Here is a 15,065-nt window from a genome sequence, read left to right as displayed (position 1 = left end):
CTTTCTGCCAGGTCTTTGAGGCAGATGGCAAATCAAAAAGTTACCCAGACTGCCTCCACTTAAGAGCGCAGCAGTGCCCTCTCAGGCCCCAAACACCTCTCGTGGCCCTCAGGAGATGAGGCTGGACTTGACCACAGGCAACTGCCTGGCCATCAGTTGCGTTGTGGCAGATAAAACAGGCTGTTTCCAGAGGGACCTGCTAATCAAGTCCATTTCAGACGTGGTTTGTTGACACAATGGTAGATCTTCGCTGCCTGGGCTCACCATTCTCCTCTTGCAGTCCTCTGCCATCTTGGTGTGGTTGACACCTGAAAAGAAGAGGTGCTTTGAAGGCTTTACCTGTGCCAGTAAACAGCAAAGTGAGGAGACTAGTGAGAGTGCATCCTGCCCATCTTCTCTGTTAGACCAAGTGTGGCCCATTGGCTTTGTACTTCTTAGATAGTGCCTGTCCAAGTTAAATCAGGTCGGTCCCTGTTCTGTGGGACCACAAGCGCTGCCTGAAATAGTGTGTAGGCAATCGAGCCCCTAACACAGGTGGACACACCTCAGTTCTTGTCCTAGGATGAACTTCTTCCTGGGCATTTGCGGAAGAAAGAGTTGCTGCTAAGGAAGATACAAGAAAAGAGGCATTACTGTGTTGGGCTCTTCTATGTGAAGCAAATTACCCCTTTTTACATCAAAAAAGCATTGATATGATTCAACCCCTGTGCTTGGGTGGGTCCTGAGAGCTTTCCAAGGGCTGTGGAATTTTAAGTGTCAGAGGCTTTCAATAGCTCTGGCTTTCAATGTAAGGACATTAAGACAACAGTTCCATTGCTTAGAACTCTGGAACAAATGACCAAGGTTTTGAACCATTTATAGAGGTTAGGCTGGTGCCTTGAATCGTAGAATAGCAAGTTGGAAAGGATCTCAAAGATCATGTGGTCCAGCCTATCCTGGCAAAAACACGGTCTAGCCAAGATGGCCCAGAACCCTGCCCAGCTGAATCTTAGAAGTGCCCAATGATGGGGAATCCACCATTTCCCTGGGGAGACTATTCCAATGGCTGATTGTTCTCATTGTGAAAAATTTTCCTCTGGTGTCCAACAGGAATATCCCCAGGAGTAACTTGTACCCATTACTCCTTGTATTTTCCATGTCATTCCTTGTAAAAAGAGAGTTTCCATCTTCTGTGTAGCCACCCTTTAAATACTGGAACATGGTGGTAAGATCTCCCCTAAGCCTCCCATGCCCAGTACATAATGATTACTTTTCCTTAGGGATAATATATGAATCCTTTTAGTTACTGTGATGTTAAGCCAGGCTTGGGAAGCTCAGTGTCTTTACTAGCACTTGGCAGCTCAAGGAAGATGATGTTGAAATTTAGGTATAAAGAAAGAGTGAAAAAGCTAATGTTACTCATGAGATGAGGAAATGCCCAACACTTGACATTTATATTTTAATGTGAGTGAATATAGGGCCTTGGTCCGTTCTTGATTCCAAAGAAAAAGAGAGGGGTGAGAGCAGCAGCAGTAGTAACTAGTACAGCACGTGAGAAGCACAGCAGTAACTGGCATATGATCCAAGCTGGCACTAGCTAGTGAAGCTTAAAGGAATTAATTGGTTATATATGGGCCTTTCATGTGCTGAGTCAATGGCTGTCCCTGTCTGTCTAGATCGCTGCTGTTACTTAGCCACTCAAAGCAATGACATTTCCACTGGCATCCTAATGCTAATACAGGGGGAAAAAATGCTGCAAAATCATAAACAAGTGTTCTTTTTCACCAGGGTGGGTTGGCTCGCTCAGGGGTGCATCAGCCAGAGCCGGGGGCAATAGAGGCTGCAGCGGTGGTGGAAAGTGCTGGTTTATTTTTTGTGTGGTAGAAACAGAGCTTCTGCTGTTGGTGTAAAATTGCCGGGAAAGAGCAATTGTGCTGAACTGGAAGATTTTAGAGCTCTGTGAGGTTAACTCTGGCTGCAGTAACTTGTGGAAGGAGTAGGGATCACGCTTACATTTCTAATTTGAAATAGTCCGAACCAAAGAGTACCCAGTCATCTCCTGTATAAAGTTCTTAGTTATTAAAAAGAAAAGTTTACGAGAAAACATATTTGCTCTGTTTTTCTTAGATATCTTAGAAAAGACTGACTGTCCTTTTTCAGATGCCTCAGGAAAGGTTTCTCTCACCTACCTTAGATACTCTTAAGATGCAGCATCTTTTCTAAGGCTCATCTCCACTCCTACAGCCAGGAGGAAGGAGAAGCCATGTGGGATTCATTGCCATCCGAAGGCCTCTCTGTCCTCAATGCCAACAGCAGTGACCTGGACACTCTCTAGTCTCAACCCATCATTTCAGACGGCTCTAAGTGAGTCAGACGAATCCCACCCGTGGCACAGTCATCAGCTCTTGCAGATTGACTTACCGCTCTGTTGTGATAAATACCAGCTGAGAGCTGTGCCCTGTGCCGATGTACCATTAGCCCCTCTCTGCAGCAATACCCTGGTGCAGTTGTTCACTGTGTCCATGCCAAAAGCTTGGTGGTTGTTTTTTTTTTTTTCCAGTTGACAGCTAATTGCGGAGAGGGAGACAGGCAATAAAAATGCTGTGAATGGTGAAGGAAATGAGTCTGACTCACTTCCACTCTCCCTTTCACGTTTTTAATCCTGCGCAGTGCTGCCTATGACAGGACTGGGATTATGCTGGGTTTACTGATAGCAGTCTCTGGCCTGCTGTGTAGATGGTTTTATTTTCAATACATTATTTTTTTTTATGAATCTGCTTCTATTTATTTTCCCGTTTCCCTTCAGCGACTTCTACCTGACAGATTTAAGTTGCTTCCCTTTCATTCCCATTCCAGCTGCAAGCACATCTCCTCCTTGCAAGTAAATATGTTTTGAAAGGGAGAGGGAGGGAGAAATAAAGTTAACATCGCCTTCTGCTTTGGACTTAATAAAATAAGGAAAAACTGGGAACATGAAATGACTGTTTTTGCGGTGAAACTGTCACATCTTTCAGAGGAAAGCACAGGCTGTTTTCCTTTTCAGACCCTGGTTGAAGCTTGAGAGAAAAGCAGCTGATACAGAGTTTATGTTGACCGTCCAAAGGCTAGGGAGGGGAAATCAAAGAGATTTCATGTCATTAGTTAGCAGTCTGTAAACAAGGTAGTCCACATCACCGTGCCTAAGGTCAGCCTTTGTGTGTACAAGGAGGAATCTGGGGGGATTGGGGCAGTGTTTGGTGTTTCTTGCTGGTTTAAATTGACCTGTCAAGTAGTGTGTTATGAAGCGGTGCCTGGACACATGGGGCAGAGGGGCAACATGGGGCTTGAAAGTGTCTGAAGGGATGCGTGGATGTTTGCACTGAATTTCATGTGGCCCAGGCTTTGGAGATGTGCAGAGCGATAATAGAATAGCACAAGAAAACGCAAGCTCATAAGCAAGGTGAGGAGCTGGTTATTGGCAGGTCCGGGTGCCCGGTGAGGGTCCGTGACTGTTGATGCCAGAAGCCACCACTGTGTGTTTGTGTACATGCGTCCTCAGCAAACTGTTCTGCATAAACGAACTCAGCTCTCTGATGAAAATAACTTATTTCTAATCTGTGCTGTTATTTTCTTTATATCCAAGTATTTAAAGTGCACCATTTGAAGACAATAACAGTGTTTTAAATATCAAAGGAATCTTTTTAACGCACATCTTTTGCGTGGCTGGAGCAGCTTGAGTCGTATCTTCTTTGGTAGCCTGCACGCAGAATAGTCTCCTTGTTCAAGAGGTTGGATTGTACCAAATGGGGACAGAAATGTAAATATTTACTGCCATCTTTTGGGCAGTGTGGGTATGACTCCAAAAAAAAAAAAAAAAAAGAAAGGGGGTCAATCGAGTTACTTGGTTGTCAGCTCCTTCAGCTTTGTCAACTCATTCTTATTTGACCACCAAACACAGCAATCCACCAAGGAACATTATTTTTTTCATAGTCATGTTATCGGTCTCAAGCTACAAGTGAAGCAAGGTTTGTAGGGAGAGATGCTCACTTTGAGCAAGCTGATAGGTTTGGGGGAAAAAAGCTAGCAGAAGTCTTTGAGCACATCCACCATTCTCCAGGTTTTGAGACAGTGTGTGTTCGTTGCTCCAGGCTGTCAGGAGCTTTGTGTTTTGCTTTGCTTTAATGGATAATCAGTAGGAGTTGGAGACATGGTTGGAATTGCTGAAGTCAGAACCTGGTCTACAGTTAAAATGGGATGGCAGTTCATGGCCCGAAGGAACAGTGTTTTACTGCAAGTAACTCAGGTTTTGGACTGTTTGGGTTTTTCTTCAAGAAGTGCAACTTGGGTGCTCTTCAATCTGCAAAAATATTAGAATGTCAGCAAATGCTAGTTTATTTCAAAATATGTATATTTTAGCAGGGTAGGATATGTTGCATCACACTCCTTCTGACCCTGTTCTTATATGGTGTACTGCTTGGTTGAAATGCTGATTAGGCAACTTTTCCTAATTGCAATGTGGTATTTTTCATCCACTTGAGGTGTCAGGTTGCATTTTTCACCTCACACCTAATCAAACTTTCAGTCCTGCAGGCCGTGCAGAGACAGGTTTCCTGCTGCGGTAATAGCCTGTTCCTTAGAATTAGTTTGAAATTAATAGCAGAGAGGTACTTCACTGTTTCCAAAAGGCCATGTCTCTTAGTGGATGGAGCCTTCTTTTAATGCAAGGAGGTCTGTTGTTAGAGCTTTTTAGAAGGATTAAATTTTTACCCGGGATTCATCTATATTGCTGATTTCAGTACAATTATAATCTGATTCTTACCAGCTGGACCTCCACAATGTGCCACAAGGGAGTGTTAAAAACTTGCTCAAACTTGATGGGTTGTTTATTTAGAGGCAGCAGCATAGCTAATGGTCCTTCCGTTCACTGTTGTTCAGCTTGCATTCAGCAAGCAAAATATGACTCTTTGCTCTTGTCTTGTATCTGTTTGTTTTAGGTGAAACTTCCTTTTCCTGTTGATCAAATCACAGATCTTCCAAGGAATGATTTCCAGATGATGATAAAAATGCACAAGCTAACCTCAGAGCAGCTCGAGTTCATCCACGATGTCCGCCGGCGCAGTAAGAACCGAATTGCAGCTCAGCGCTGCCGCAAGAGGAAACTGGACTGTATTCAGAACCTAGAATGTGAAATCCGCAAGTTGGTGAGTTCTGTGCTCTTGCCGTGGCCCCTCTCACCCTCACGCCGCAGCTTGCAGGGCACCGACAGCAATTCCTATTGAGAGTTTAGTGCATTCAGTCAGTTTATGTGGAAGTAAGTGGAGCCACTAGTACGAAAATTTAGTATACAAAAAAATATTAGTATGTGTGTGTACATAATATGTATGGAAAACACAAAATTCCAGTGGAATGAGGCCTAGGTATCTCTTTATTTTGATCTCTCAAGAGCAGATTGTTGAGTGAGTTGGAAGAGGAGGGAAGACTGCATCACAGCTACCTTCTTGCAGTTTAACTTACCCCCAGTACTTACAGTGCATCCACAAAGGCATTTCCTCATCCGAGTCCCTTTTCCATGCCTAACTACCATAACCGTCTGTTGCTCAGGGATTCATGGAGTCCTTAGAAGAGATAGGTATGAAGAGACCTTCAGAGGTTGTCTGGTCCAAACAGTGGTGTGGCAGGGACAGCTTCATCTCTACAGAGAGATTTTCTTTCACTCTGGTGTGCTGGAAGGCAGTTCAGTGTTTTCAAGACGTTTCAGCTTGCTATGCTTTTTTTCAGCTCTTTCATTCACTGCGCAAATGACAGAAATGGCAAGCAAAGTGAAAAGCCAGGAATGTAAATACCCAGACAAGTGGGCATCCCTTAGTGTAGCTTAGTGAGATGAAAAGGGCATGTTCCTCCTTGCTCCTGCTGTCTTCTTCCATCTAACACTCCTGGTGTGCTGTGGACTGAAACCCCCCCATGATTCAAGGACCATCTAACACAAAAGACCTGTTCCCACTCCACAGGGCACTGGCCTTGGGTTCAGGTGGCAACTGTTGGTTTGCCCTAACCCTCCTTGACATGTGTCTGTGGCAGTAGTCTGCTGCAGAGAGGAGAGCAAATCACGCCCTGCTCACTGGCCAGAGCACTTCTGGGGACGAGTCTCCTGCGTGCCAAAGTGTCAGTGGACAGTGCTGCCGCATTTTAATCTAAAGAAGTGAGGTGACTAGAGTGAGGCTAAATGGCTGCTCAGGAAATTTCTCTCTCTTTCAGTCATGGTATGGGCACCTCAGGTGTGATTTGGGTGGCTAAACAAAGGTGTCTACAGTATATACCCCTGCACTGGAGCTAGTTGTCCCGGTTTCTTTTATAGTCAATGAAGAGAAATAGATACCTGTCAAGTCTTATTTGTCTCCTCCTGCAGCAGAGAAGGTGACTTACAGCCCAGAAGTGTCTGTTCCTCTCCATCAGTAAACAAGATCACCTGGAGAGCCATGTCAGATGTAGACATCTTAGCTATAGGCACCTTATCTGAAAAGACTCTCTTCCTTTGTGACAGCACCCCTGTGGTCTGAGAGCCCTGCTCCTCTTCCTCTGCCGTCCTTTGCCCACTGCGAAAGCAAGCTGGTATGCAAAGAAAAGAAGGCTTGAGACAAGGGTCGTGGAGGAAGACATGTCTAAAGGGGTGTCACTTGGCAGGAAAAATGCAACACTGGAACTTCAAAATGGGTTAGAACCTCCTCATCTCTTTAAAATTCCTAAAAGCTTTCTGAGATGTCAGAAATAATGTAGTAGTCCCAGTTCAGCTGTTATGAGAAGTGTGAGCATGCAGCATGCAGGACTGGACAGTTTAATGTGTTATACAGCATAAATTTAGGAGTGCAGCAGTAAACCCAGCCTTTGAATAACCAAGGGTTTGAGTGATAAATTCATTCATTCACATAGATAAAACAAAAGGATCTGAAGTTGATTTCCTTACTAAGATCTCTGTGTACCCAGCTGCCATTAAAATTAAAGGTTATTGGGAGGCCTTGATTTAAATGTCTATGTGCACATTTAAAACATGCTCAGTTGTGGGTTGAACTTGGCAAGCCTGGGAGCAGGATACTTCTTGTTCTTGTCATAACAGGTTGTGTGTTGAAAGTGGCCTTTAGTGTAGGCTTCGTTGTGCTTCATTCTCTGCGCAAGCTGTAGCAAACGTAGTGTGAAAGAGGCAGGGATCTGTTGGAAGAAGCTGAGTTGCCGTCACCTCACAAATGGCAGAAAGCCGCATGACTTTGGGTTATTCACTTACTGCCTGTGCCTGTCTGCTTCCTGTCTGTAACAGGGAGGTGACACTGACCCCGCAAGCTGGTTGGGAGGCTTAAATCATCAAGACTTGCGAAGCCTTCAGATGCCGTGCTGCTGAAGCCCTGGGGGGGGCGGGGGGAAAGAAACAAAAATCAAAACATTGTTCAGAGTAGTGCTCCACTGATGCAAAACAAATGAAACATCAAAGATAAACAAAACAGTGAGCAACTGCTTCCTGCACCGAGTGTAATCCACAGCACGTGTGGGGTGGGTCAGAGGTTCTGCAGGGTCAAAAAGCAGCTCGTTGTCCAGGTTGTCAAGAGAAGTAGGTCCAGTCTTGGCTGCACGTGCCCATCCCTCTACACTGAGCTGATGATGGGGAGGAGTACATGTGTCTCGTTCTCCAGAGCCGATCACCAGGGGCAGCACTCTAAGGGCTGGACTAGCAGCAAGGGCAGGTGTTAGCTTGATACCTATAGCCTTCACTTGAAAATTAATTTGAGTTCATTGGCTTTACACAATCCTGTGGCATTTCTGTTACTGTCTAACATAATCAACTGTGTATAGGCAAAATAAATCTTTTTAAGTCTCCTTCTCTCCCCAACATACACACACATCTCAGGGAAATGAATGAAAGGCATATGAGTGACCTCGTGGGACTGATCCCTGCTGAATTTCAGAAATCAAAAACCCTTTGAGGTACAGGATTCTTCAAAAGAAATCTTGAAGTTTCTAGTTAGTAAGCTGGACTTGAGTATGTAGCAGTAAATAGTGAGTGAGCCAACTAGGGAGGGTGCCCCACTGGACCTGTTATTTGCGAACAGCGAAGGACTTGCGGGTGATGTGATGGAGACCGTCTTGGGCGTAGTGATCACGAAATGATGGTTTTCAGTTCCTGGAGAAGTAAGGAGGAGGGTCAGCAGAACTGCTACCTTGGACTTCCAGAGGGCAAGCTTTGGCCTGTTTAGGAGACTGGTTGACAGAGTCCCTTGGGAAGCAGTCCTAAGGGCAAATGGGTCCGGGAAAGATGGATATTCAAGAAGGAAATCTTAAAGGCACAGGAGCAGGCCGTCCCCATGTGCCAGAAGACAACCCAGCAGGGAAGATCAGCCTGGCTGAACAGAGAGCTTTGGCTGGAACTAAGGAAAACAAGAAGAGTTTATGACCTTTGGAATAAGGGCAGGCAACTCAGGAGGACTACAAGGATGTCGTGAGGTTATGCAGGGACAAAATTAGAATGGTCAAAGCCCAACTAGAACTTAATCTGGCTTCTGCAGTAAAAGACAATAAAAAGCGTTTCTATAAATACATTAGCAACAAAAGGAGGGCTAAGGAGAATCTTCATCCTTTACTGAATGCAGGAGGAAACATCGTGACAAAGGATGAAGAGAAGGCTGAGGTACTTAATACCTTCTTTGCCTCAGTCTTTAATAGTAAGGCCAGTTGTTCTCGGGGTACCCAGCCCCCTGCCTGAGTTGGAAGACAGGAACCAGAATGAAGCCCCTATAATCCAAAGGGAAATGGTTAGTGACCTGCTACACCAATGAGACACACACAAGTCTATGGCGCCAGATGGGATCCACACAAGGATTCTTAATGTAGCTGACAGAAGTGCTCGCCAAGCTACTTTCCATCATTTGCTGGCAGTCCTGGCTAACTGGGGAGGTCCCAGTTGACTGGAGGTTAGTAAATGTGACACCCATCCACAAGAAGGGCAGGAAGGAGGATCTGGGGAACTACAAGGCCTGTCAGTCTGACCTCGGTGCTGGGGAAGGTTATGGAACAGATCGTCTTGAGTGCCATCACACAGCACGTACAGGACAACCAGGGATCAGTCCCAGTCAGCATGGATTTATGAAAGACAGGTCCTGCTTGACTGACCTTATCTCCTTCTGTGACAAGGTGACCTGCTTGGTGCATGAGGGAAAGACTGTGGATGTTGTTTACCTGGACTTTAGTAAAGCCTCTGATACTGTTTCCCACATCATTCTCCTGAAGAAACTGCTTATGGCTTAGACGAGTGTACTGTTCACTGGGTAAAAAACTGGCTGGACGGCCAGGCCAAAAGAGTTGTGGTGAATGTAGTTGAATCCAGTTGGCAGCCAGTCACAAGTGGTGTTCCCCAGGGCACCCTCAGTAAGTTTGCAGATGACACCAAGTTGGGCGGGAGTGTTGATCTGCTTGAGGGGAGTGGGGCTCTACAGAGGAATCTGGACAGGCTAGATGGATGAGCTGAGGCCAAAGGTATGAAGTTCAGCAAGGCCAAGTGCCGGGTCCTGCACCCCATGAAGCTAGCATCCTGGCCTGTATCAGGAATGCTGTGGCCAGCAGGGATAGGGAAGCGACTGTACCTCTGTACTCAGCACTGGTGAGGCTGCACCGCAAGTACTGTGTTCAGTTTTGGGCCCCTCACTAAAAGAAAGACATTAAGATTCTGGAGCGTGTCCAGAGAAGGGCAACAAAGCTAGTGAGGGCTCGAGAGCACAAGTCTTATGAGGAACAGCTGAGGGAACTGGGGTTGTTTAGCCTGGAGTAAAGAAGGCTGAGGGGAGACCTTATTGCTCTCTACAACTACTTGAAAGGAGGTTGTAGAGAGGTGGGTGTTGGTCTCTTCTCCAAATAAACGAGCACTAGGACAAGAGGAAATGGCATTAAATTGCGCCAGGGTAAGTTTAGGAAGGATATTAGGAAAAAATTCTTCACAGAAAGGGTTATCAAGCATTGGAACAGGCTGCCCAGAGAAGTGGTGGAATCACCGTCCCTGGAGGTATTTAAAAGACGTGTGGATGTGGTGCTTAGGGACATGGTTTAGTGGTAGACTTGGCAGTGTTAGGTTAACAGTTGGACTCAATGATCTTAAAGGTCTTTTCCACCCTAAATGATTCTATGAATTCTATGAGATCTGGTGCATCATTCTGAAAAGGGACATTTGTAAAAAAGACAGTTACAAGGTGTGCAAGAGTATAAAGCTGCAAAATTAAACTCATGCAACTTTAACTTTGCCTCTCAAGCATTCCTACCCTCCCCCCATACACATACTGTCCAAGCAGGTAGTCTGCTTCAAGATCTTACTTTTTCTCTTAGGAGAACCAGCAGTGAAACTCCAGTTGAATTCACACAATACGTGATCACTGGAAATTCCTTTGTCATCTTCTGTCCACTTTGTGACCAGTAATTTCCGGTCTCCTGAATTGTGTAATGGCCCTAGGGTTTAAGGGTTTTTCCCTGGGCTGGTCTTTTTTATGAAGACCCCTTTCGCCCCCGTGCACTTACTTCCTATGAGTCACCCATCTTCTTGACACAGATGGATTCACAGCAGACAGTGAGTGAAATGGTCGTATCCACTGAGTTTGATAGGTAATTTTTTTTTGTCTGCTTTCCCTCACTCATCCGTCTACCCACTCACATTCCTTTTTTTCCCTGCAAACTCACAGCATATTCTCTTCCATAATTCATTATCTCAAGATGTACTTGAGCATCTGTTTATTTTTTTATTGTTTTTATGCTTTCTTGATAGATTTATCAATATTTTAGCAGTTGGTTCTTTTCATGTGCACTGCTCTCTTTCTCATTCGCACAGCTGTATGCTTCCAGTGCGGGCTTTGGACCCCAGGCAATACTATCAGCTGTCAACAACCACCCATAGTTGGATTATCTGAGTTGTGGAGTTTTCACACCTCAGATGCCGAGGCAGCTTGGGTTTAGCAGTGTTACTAGGTGAGGTACACGCCTGCGCTGCTTTTGGGGCCAGCTCAGCTCTGAAAATAGCTCTGGTACTCTACAAAATCTCATCTACTCCCTCAAGCTGCATGCCCACCTTCCTGGGACAGAAAGTGATGCAGCAGGACTGTCCCAGTCAGTCTGCCAGTCTGCACTGAGTCAACACCAGTTTTTACAGGTATAACTCCAGGCTGGGTCTGGCTCTGTACCTAATCCCCCTAGTCTGCCTCTTGAGCACAGGGAGGGCAGTGTTCACCTCACCAGGACCTTGCCGCCCACATGAGGTCTAAGCTGGAGATGACTCCCACCACCCTGTGACAGCTAGGCTGGGACCCTTACTGGTGCTTTGCTGGATGCAGAACAACCTGAGCTCTTTTTCCCAGTTTTTGAATCCTGCATGAAAAAGTCAGTCCCACCAAACTCTCGCTCTTCCACCTCACCGGTACTGTCCTGCCTCTCACCTGGCCCCCTCCTAGAGCAGCCTGCTGACACAGTGACACTCAGAAAATGCTCGAGGTAGGTGTTGGTAGGGGAGGATGTTCGGGAGCCCAGCAGGCAGACCCTGAGCAGAAGAAAGGGGAAATGACATTGATCTTGTACTGAGTGTTAAGAAGCCCACCAACTTTCAGGGTTTTCACATACGTCTTCATAAAAATATCTTGATGAGGTCAAACTCAAACCGTTAAGCAGTAGGACATAAGAAAATGAGCCATGGTGCAGGCCCTAGAGCACACACTCAGATCCTCTCCTCTGAATAACACACCTCTCAGTAGTAAGGAGGGTTCAGCTGGTACACGGGCTAGTGGGTGCACCCAGCCTGAGCGGCTGACCCAGCAGTTAGAGGGTGAACTGAACTGCAACATATCCTCGCTTCAGGAACTGAACCCTGCTTTTTCGCTTTTTAGATGGGTAATGACTTTTCTCCATAAAAATTTTTCTTTCGGAGTTTTTTTGTATCACCCATCAAGCAGCCTTAGTCTATAAAAGGAACTAACAGTCTCTTGGGAATAACTTGAGACTCTATCCTCTTCCAACTCAAATGTTTTTCTCCAGATGTTTCCCAAACTGCAGTCCAGACAGAACCTCGTGGTGGTCAAATACCTGATATCTTTGTGACTTTTCTTCTGCCCACATAAAAATAACTGTGACATGTTGGTGTTCTTCTTGGGTACTGCTGCACATGTGCTTGGAGTGTGCCGCCGGCAGATGTCCCTTCCTCAACCTAAGATGCCTTCTTTCTTTTTCAGGTGTGTGAGAAAGAGAAATTGCTCTCAGAAAGGAACCAGCTGAAAGCAAGCATGGGAGAATTGTTAGATAACTTCTCGTGTCTTTCCCAAGAAGTGTGTAGAGACATGCAGAGCCCGGAACAGATCCAAGCTCTCCACCGATACTGCCCCGTTCTCAGACCCATGGATCTACAGCCAGCCACCACCATCAGCCCCTCCCCAGCTGGCGTGGAGCAGAGCCTGGTCACCTCCCAGTGCGTCGGGGAAAGCATGCAGTGCTGCTCAGAGCAAGGCTCGGTGCAACTGGGAGCACCCTGGCTGCCTAACAACATCTCGGAAAATTGTTCAGCTGGCGGGGGGTTGGATGGAGCCGACACAGGTACTTACCCCGAGAGAGAGCTTCCACCAGAGCAGAGCAGCCAAACGGTCACGGTAGACTTCTGTCAGGAAATGACTGATAAATGTACAACAGATGAACAACCTAGGAAAGATTACACCTAGTGACTTGTAACCTTAACGTTACACCTGGTCAGGTGTTCTTCAGTCAGCCAGTGGCAATGTTCATTTGTTGTCTAGAAGAACGTATTTGGTGCACACTACAGTGGTCTTAGCAGCAATACTGTTTTTAAGTATTCCCTCCTCTCTACAAGCAGGAGTTCTCTTCACAATGGTGCTATCCCTTGCTCAGGCAGGGAACGAAGCAGTGGCAACACTGTCTGTTTTTGTATGTTGATTTCAATCTTAACAGGGATGGACATAACACCTCTGAGGACCCAACCGCAGCTTTTTTCTCAGTGGCCCATGTCACAAAACCCTAACTCAGGAATTTCCTCTGAATGTTCAATTTTTCATTGAAGACAGCTTCTATACACATCAAAGTTTTATAGGTAAACTGTACATATTATATATAATATATATAAAATATATATATCCATATGCAAAAGTCCCTGCATGCCTCAATTTTTCTCATCCTACAAACTGGAAGCTTTCGTTTCTATTGTATAAACAAGTTCCAACATTCCTTTTTGTCTTCGATGCTAGAACTAGTTTGGTAACTTGTTACACGATATTTTTTTTTTCTCGGTTCGCAGTTCAGCAATATCATTCGATTTGTACTTATTTATAAAATTTTAATGTTGGAAACTTATTTGAGATTTTATTATAGACAATTTTTTTGGCACAGCCATTTCGTGCCACTTGAGCAATGTGGAGTTATTTTATTTTCTTGCAGATACTGTACAGTAATGGTCAACTTTGCCACTTGCACTGAGTTTCTGGTCAAACCTCTTTTCATAAATGAAGTTGTGACTTCAGTATAACTTGAGTATATGGTTTTCTTTGCTTTATGGCTTAAAGAAAATAGAAAAGTTTTAGCTAATAGACAAACACTCAGGAGCTCATTATGTAGTAAAAACGGTCTTGCCAAATACTGAATTCACTATACAATTTGTAAAGAGAATCTGCTTGAATTATTTTTATATTCAGACTTCTTTCTGTTTCACAAACCAAGTTTAAGTGCTGTTAATGATGCTTTTGGATTCTTATAGGGGAAAGTATATTTCACTCTTTAGAGAAACAAGTATTTGACAACTGGATCATCATACGTTCCACGAAGTAAAGCAAACGGCGATCGCGTCAATACACTTGGGGGGGGAACTTTTTCTCCAGCCCCGCTCTGCATCCTTTACTCATGGAAGCAACTGCTGCTCCGGCTAGTCCCCAGAGCCTCACCTCAGCTGTCCTCAGACATTACCTGTTTTCCTCACCAGACCCAAGCTGCAGAGGTGGGTCTGGTGAAGCCAGTGATCTGCCTGCATAGGCAGAGTTGCAGGGTCAGACCCCTAGTTGTTGACTTTGGTTTCCTTACAGAAGTCGAGTTAGCACTGTATCCTCTAAGAGCATACCATACATCTGCCAACACCCGATTCGGTCGCTCACCCATCAAATTCTTGTGTTCCAGGATCCTCTCGTCCTGCAGCATTGCCCTCAGCACAAACCGCAGCTAAAAGAGCGCTGTCTCGAAGGAGACTACTCAGTGAATTGGCTTAGTTGTAACTGTATTGGATTTGTATCTTAAGCAATGTTGACTCATGTTATGACTGTGTGAGACAGCAGCTTTCCAAGCCTAACATCTGTATGTACAGTGTAGACAGAAAAACATCCTCCTAATGCTTTTTTAATAATTATTATTATTATTCTAAGTGTACTGAGGTTTTATTTTGTGGTTCTTTGCCCTACGTGTGCCAGGTTGCGTGGCTTTATCGACGACAACTGTCATGTGCTTTACTGGCTGATATTGTTTGTTCTCACTGAAAAAAATGACCAGCTGTTCACACCTATTTATAAAAAAAAGAAAAAAAGTGTGGGGAAGCAGCTTCTCAGAAGCACTAAGTGATAATGTGGTCTTCTGCGCTAACGTTTACACTAGAGGTGTGCGCTGGTGTTTTTTTGAGGCACTCAGTAGATCAGCATCTTGACCCTGGAGGAGGAATCAGCTCCCTCTCTCCACTTCTTCCATCTTCAGACTGTGCTCATGGACCGTCGCCCACTCGCCACAAAGTCTTGCTTTTATCCTCTTCACCCAAACTATTGTAGCCAAGCTACCGAGGAGGAAATGCATATAGCATGTGCCATGTTTGTTGAAAATACTTTTTTTCCCCCGCATGTACAAAGAAAAACTAGTATATAATGTAGGAGAATATTTATGTTTAAGTATTAATCATTACTGTACAAAATCCTTACCTTTAAATGTTCAGAAATATACAAATGCCATAAACTCCTAGTTCACACGGTTGAAAAAGGGGGAGGAGTTGTCCTTTCTTTTTAAAAGAGCTTAACCTAAAAATATCTGACCCCCCCCCTCCCAGCCATCTTTTGCAGGTAACTGAC

General features: G+C 45.0%; 1 protein-coding gene across 1 annotated transcript in view; it reads left to right on the top strand.

The window, feature by feature from the left end:
• The window catches only part of BACH2 (BTB and CNC homology 1, basic leucine zipper transcription factor 2), a 149,218-nt gene extending 136,541 nt beyond the window's left edge, over positions 1–12,677 (top strand). Inside the window, exons 6-7 of the mRNA XM_009887506.1 lie at positions 4,953–5,159; positions 12,198–12,677. Coding sequence (XP_009885808.1) covers positions 4,953–5,159; positions 12,198–12,677 — 687 coding nt within the window. The remainder of the gene's footprint in view (positions 1–4,952; positions 5,160–12,197) is intronic.
• The last annotated feature ends 2,388 nt before the right edge of the window (positions 12,678–15,065 follow it).

Source organism: Charadrius vociferus, unplaced genomic scaffold, assembly GCF_000708025.1.
Source record: "Charadrius vociferus isolate BGI_N301 unplaced genomic scaffold, ASM70802v2 scaffold185, whole genome shotgun sequence".
Taxonomy (NCBI): domain Eukaryota; kingdom Metazoa; phylum Chordata; class Aves; order Charadriiformes; family Charadriidae; genus Charadrius; species Charadrius vociferus.
This window is presented reverse-complemented; position numbering and strand designations above follow the sequence as displayed.